Source organism: Physeter macrocephalus, unplaced genomic scaffold, assembly GCF_002837175.3.
Source record: "Physeter macrocephalus isolate SW-GA unplaced genomic scaffold, ASM283717v5 random_2262, whole genome shotgun sequence".
In the NCBI taxonomy this organism is placed as follows: Eukaryota; Metazoa; Chordata; class Mammalia; order Artiodactyla; family Physeteridae; genus Physeter; species Physeter macrocephalus.
The window spans coordinates 7314-13192 of NW_021147547.1; the positions used below are offsets into that span (position 1 = coordinate 7314).

Here is a 5879-nt window from a genome sequence, read left to right on the forward strand (position 1 = left end):
AGTCTTAGCCACTGGACCATCAGGGAAGTCCCCAAAGTCCCAGACTTTTAGATCCAGAGAAATCGAAAACATCAGAATCTCAAAATCATAAGATTCTAGAACTTGAGCTTCATAGAATTCTAAAATTGTGGATTTCTAAGGTGTTAAAATCTCAGAATTCCAGAATCTTAGATTCTGGGCATTCTAACAGAATTCTAGAATCTACCTGATGCAGAAATTCTTTTTCTATTATCTGGGGAAAGGGGCCATCCCTCCTGTTTGATATTCTACCCTCTAGGAATGAAGCACAGAGGCTATACAAGATGCTGTGTGAGAATTTCCCATCATGCATCACTCTATGCTGGAGCCTCTTTTAGCTCAGGCCTGTACAACAGGCTAGGCAAACAACGTTCAGATTTCAGCCCCAAAGACAAAGAAGGGGAGAAGCAGAAATATGGAGGTCCAAGAGATTCAGGAGCAGGGACAAGTTGGGGCTGGGAGGTGGGGTTTGGACTGGTTTCCCAGACACAGAACCAAGGCAACAAGGTGACAGAGAGGGAAAAGGTAGAAATAACACCTCATACTCCTCAAACCCTGAGTTCTCAGTCACTAGCCTCACCCCTAATGTCAGAGTCAGAGTCTGGCGGGTGGACATATAGACCCCTTGAGGGTCCCCAGCTATCCAGGGCATGAACCCAGAGCTGAACAAGTGGACTGGGACTGCAGTGAGAGGGCTTGAGGCTAGACCTCAGGAAGAAATGCATTGAGAGATGAGGGATTTGGCAGACAGGAAAAGCCTGAGCCTACAGAGGACCCCAGCTTGGGGATTGTCCATATCCCACCCCTTCCATACACACACACCAAAGCACACAGAGCCACTCCCGACAGAAACCACCAGACCTGTGGGGGCCGGGGGTGGGGGTGTTTTTGGGTGGTAGGTGGAGCCTCCACCTGTCTCCATGGTTCCAGGGGACTCAGGTCACCACTAAGGCTCCAGGTGAGGCAGAGAGGAAGGTGGTTTACTTGACATGGGGCTAGGAAGAGGTGTGAGCTTTTGGGGAGATCTACAAAGTTATTAGAGGCAGACAAAGAGATGGAGTAGGAAGCAGGGGCCCAGAGAGGGTGTGTGTGCCTTGCTTAAAATCACAGAGCACTCTATGTCACATGAAGATGATAGGGGCCCAGAGGGGGTGTGTGGAGAGTCACATAGCGTCCTGGTGGGCAGAAAAAAGAGGACAGGGGCTGAGAAGACATCTCACCTTATCCCACCTTGACCTCCGGGACCTGCCCAACAGGTATCTGTGGGTCCTACTCGGCAAACACCACCTCCAGAAATGGGAGCGTCCACAGCACCGGCTCTTGCCCCGGGACCTCTTCCCTCATCCTGGGTTCAACCCGGACCTCAGTGCCCAAGACCACAATGATGACATCATGCTGATTCGTCTGTCCAGGAAGGCATTTCTGGGACCTGCCGTGCAGCCCCTCAAACTCAGCCGGACCTGCATCCCCCCAGGCACCCAGTGCCTAATCTCAGGCTGGGCGGCCTTATCCAGTCCTCAGGGTACAGCCTTGTCCACCACACACACCCTATGTTTCATGCCAGGGGTCTGAATCCCCTCTCTTTTTCTGTCTCTGCTTTTTCATCTCTATGTTCTATCCTTCTGTCACCTATCTATCTATCCATATATTTCATCAGATCTAAATGCTATAAATTATAAGACGCATCAGTATTCTACAACCCGCTAAGAATGACGAGAAAAGGAAAAAAAGGTCCCATCTATCCTTGTATGACGTCATTTACTGGAAGGCACATCCTGATTTCATAGATGTTTAAATGTGAAAATATCTGCATCTTAGAATTGAAATAAGGTCTACGTCACTCAGAATCACAAATCAGCAAATCCATTAGTCACATCTGACCTCCCACAGCAGTTACCGCTTTGCAAAATGTCTTGAAAACAAAACCCCCAAAAACCCTCAGTTTGTTGCTGCCAGCATTGAAAACCTGAGAGATTTTACATCAAAGCCAAGTTTCTGGATTCGCTTGAAAAATTCCAGACTGGCAATGCTGGGTTCATATTTCTAAAATAATGGCCGTTTTTGGGCAGAACCAGTGGAGGCTGCCCCCTTCCAACAAGACACGCGGTCTGCGGTCCACAGGGCTGCTGTTTCCCTACAAGGCCCTGCCCCCACTTTCCCTCTATTTCTATCTAGTCTCTCTGAATCTGTATCTCTGTCTCTGTCAGTGACCATCTCCCTATAATTGTCTCCTCCCCTTTATCTCACTGCTTTCTCCCTGGATATCTCTGGGTCTGTTTCTCCCTATTTCTTCCTTTCCTCCTCTGAGAATCTCTTTCCCCTTCAGAGGTCTCTATCTCCTGCCAAGGTCCCTCTTTTTCTCTGTGTGAGTTATATACGTATCTTTCCTTGTCTCTTGACTCTCCGCGTCTTTCTCTCTCTCTCTTTGGCCCTTTGCCCATCATATCCATCTGTTTCTCTTCCATGCTGTGGTTCTGTTGCTTTGTCACTTTCTCTTGTTTTTGTCTTCGAGAGTCTTATGCTGTGGCTCCGTGGGTCCATCTTAGGAAAGTGGGGAGGGGGGGCGGTGCTGAGTGTGATGGAGACAGCTGCTGGTCTTTTACGGACCTCCTTCCCCAACAGAGCACTACCCACTCACGCTGCAGTGTGCCAACATCAGCATCCTGGAGCCCAACCTCTGCCATGAGGCGCATCCGGGCCACATCTCCGACCGCATGCTCTGTGCCGGCCATTGGGACGGCGGAGGGGTCCCCTGCCAGGTGAGACCTCCTCTGGGAAGGAAAGGGACGGGTATCCTGCGGGGATTCCAGGGTCCTGGGGGAGAAGGGAGTTGGGGCCCCAGACTTCCTGGAGCAGAGCAAGGAAGGAGCTGGGAAACCTGGGTCCTGGGAGGGGGTGGGACCAGGCCCAGGATTCCTGGCTCTAAAGGAGGAGGGGCCTGGGGGTTGGACTCTATGTCCTGGGGAAAGAGGGGCCCACAATGCCAGGTCCTAGGGGGAGGTGGGGGCTATGAGCTTTCACTCCTGGGTCTGAGGGAGGAGGGACTGGAGACCTGGACGCCTGGGTATTGTAGGAAGAGGAAAGTGGGAGTTTCCTGAGAGGGAGAAAGTGCCTTGTGTCATGTCCTGAGTAGGCTGGCCTAACAGTTTCTCTGCTCTTCTTCCGCGCACAGGGTGACCCTGGGGGCCCCCTGGTTTGCAATGGGGCCCTGGCGGGTGTGGTGTCTGGGGGCTCGGAGCCCTGCTCCAGACCCCAGGGCCCTGGTGTCTATACCAGTGTGTGCCACTACCTGGACTGGATTCGAAAAACCATGGAGGACAACTGAGACCTCGCGCCTTGGACGACCAGGAAAGGAGGGTGGGCACAGGGTAGGAGGGTTGGCCAGACTCCAGTCTCAAAGGTCTCCGCCGTTCTCCTCGGCTGGCCTGGAGACACCTTCTGGATATTCAAGTTCCCAGCTTCTGGATATCAGACCCGGCCCCGAGAACTCTTTGAATCCTGGTGGGGCCCCGACCGGGAGAAGTTGGGAGAGATTCTCTGTCCCCTCCGATCCAAGGGATGATTTTACATTAAACGCGCCTTCCTACTGCCTGTTTTGTGAGCTAAAGGATGGGGACCGGGTGCGCGGTGGAGGGCGGAGAGGGAACCACCACCGCGTTGCAATTCCCCATAAGCCCCGAGTAGGTCCTGCCTACGTCTGTCTCCATCAGCCCGATTGCAGCCAGGCTCCTGGGTTCTGCTTGGGCTGGTCCCCTCGCTCCCAGGGGAAGGGGAAACCAGGTCCCAGCGCCTCCCCAACCTGCCTTTCCCGCATCTGGACCTCTCAGGGGGCAGCCAGTGGGCCGGGCCAATCAGCCCTCAGAAGTCGGGACCCAGAAGGCTGGCTTGTCTTCCATTCCAGGTTACTGGCAGCCCCCTCCTCCCACAAAAACCCAGGCTCCAAATCACTCCTTCCCAAAAGACTTAAGAATCCAGCTGCCAGCTCCTTCTCCCTCAGACCACAGATCCAGGCCTCCATCCCCCTCCTCCTTCTGACCCAGCAGTCCCGGGCCCCGGCCCCCTCCCCCCTCAGAGCCAGGAGTCCAGGCCCCCAGTGCCATCCTCCCTCAGCTCCAGGAGTCAGGGGCCCTCACCCCCTCTTCGCTCGGACCAGGATGTCTGGGTCCCCAGCCATTTCTGGTTCAGACCCAGGAGTCACAGCACTAAACTCCTTCACTCCCAGACCTCAAGAGTTAGAGATGCCATAGTGGCTGTATCAAGGTGCAAGTATGGACACCAAGCGGGGAAGCGGAGAGGGGGTTGGATGAATTGGAAGATTGGGATTGACATATATATGCTCATATGTATAAAATAGATAAGCACTGAGAACCCGCCGTGTAGCACAGGGAACTCTACTTCACTTCGCTGTACAGTAGAAATTAACACAACATTGTAAAACAACTCTACCCCAATTAAAAAGAAAAGTTAGAGATTCCAAGCCCTCCTCCCTCAAGACTCTCCGCTCAGCCCCTGAGCCTCTCCTCACTCATAAGCAGGGCTCCAGCTCCCCGCTCCCCCGCCGGCCCCCAGGTGGGAGGAGACGGAGCAGGAAGCCGGTGGTCCCAGTTAAAAGGCTCCAGCATCTTGTACGAGGCAGGCAGAGCTGAAGTCCGGGGTGCTCTTCCTCTGGATCCGAATCAGTAGGTAAGCCCGCCCCCTGAATTCTGCAAGGTGAGAGGCCAAAGTTCTCAGACACGGGCATCAGGCCCCTGAGCCCCCTCCTCCAGGGCCCAGGACCTCAACCTCAGATCCCTTCGTGCTTTGCGACCCAGGAATCCGCAGCCCAGCCCCGGCTCTCCACGACTTAGGAGTCCCAGTTCGCAGTTCCCTTTCCCTTCAGACCCGGGCGTCTGGGGATCCCAACTCCCTCCTTCCTTGGATGTAGGACTCCAGCCCCTGAGCTCCCAGCTCCTCAGATTCCGGAATCTGGGGCCCCAGCCCGTTCTTCTGCAGACCCAGGAATCGGGGGCCCCAGCCCCTTCCTCCAGCGGGACCCAGAAGAACTGCCCCAGAAGCTCTGCTTCCTCGCCAGTCCCAAGATCCCTAGGAGTTTGGTCTCCTCCCTCCTCCGCTCAGCCCTGTCCTCTCTGTCTCCCAGACCCCACCACGGGACAGCCCACACCTGCTGCAGAGTCTGGATCTGGATGTTCCCGCTCTTGCTGCTGGAATCCCGGGCAGGTGGGGGCCGGGGGAGGGGCCCGGAAGTCATCGGTGGAGCCCCTGAGCCTGTGGGAATACCACGGTGGTGGCTGAGAGGGTGCATGTGGTGGTGGCACGTGGGGAGACGGGAAGCACGCGATTACGTGTGGGCGCTTCCGTGGGACGGCTGGAGGCACGGTGCACGTGGCGGCAGGTAGGATCTGCTGCTATGGCCTGAGTGCTCTAAGCCAGCAGGGCTGCCTGCTCAGGGGCACAGATACACACAGGAGGATACGGCATGTGGACACATGCTCCGGTGTGTGACTCTGTGTGTGATGGCTCATGGCTTCCGTGAGTGTACATGTGTATCTGCGTAGCAGCGTGTGCAAGCTGGGAGGCGAACAGCGGAGGGGGTGTGTGTGTGTGTATCCGTTTGAAACCACAGTGGTTTTCCGGGTCCCTGCACTGACCCAGAGGATGGTGATCCAACCCTCTCCCTCCTGCTGCAGGACACTTGAGAGCACAGGAGACCAGGGTGCTGGAGGGCCAGGAGTGCAGGCCCCATCAGCAGCCTTGGCAGACGGCCTTGTTCCAGCGTGTCCGGCTAATATATGGGGATGTTCTCATAGATGACAGCTGTGTCCTCACAGCAGCCCACTATAAAAAACTGTGAGTGGATTCCG

General features: G+C 55.2%; 1 protein-coding gene across 1 annotated transcript in view; it reads left to right on the forward strand.

The window, feature by feature from the left end:
- LOC112067185 (kallikrein-9-like) overlaps window positions 1-3607 on the forward strand; it is a 5023-nt gene extending 1416 nt beyond the window's left edge. The window contains exons 3-5 of the mRNA XM_024132401.3: window positions 1275-1540; window positions 2641-2777; window positions 3191-3607. Of these exons, the coding sequence (XP_023988169.1) occupies window positions 1275-1540; window positions 2641-2777; window positions 3191-3343 (556 nt within the window). The 3' untranslated portion in view covers window positions 3344-3607. The remainder of the gene's footprint in view (window positions 1-1274; window positions 1541-2640; window positions 2778-3190) is intronic.
- The last annotated feature ends 2272 nt before the right edge of the window (window positions 3608-5879 follow it).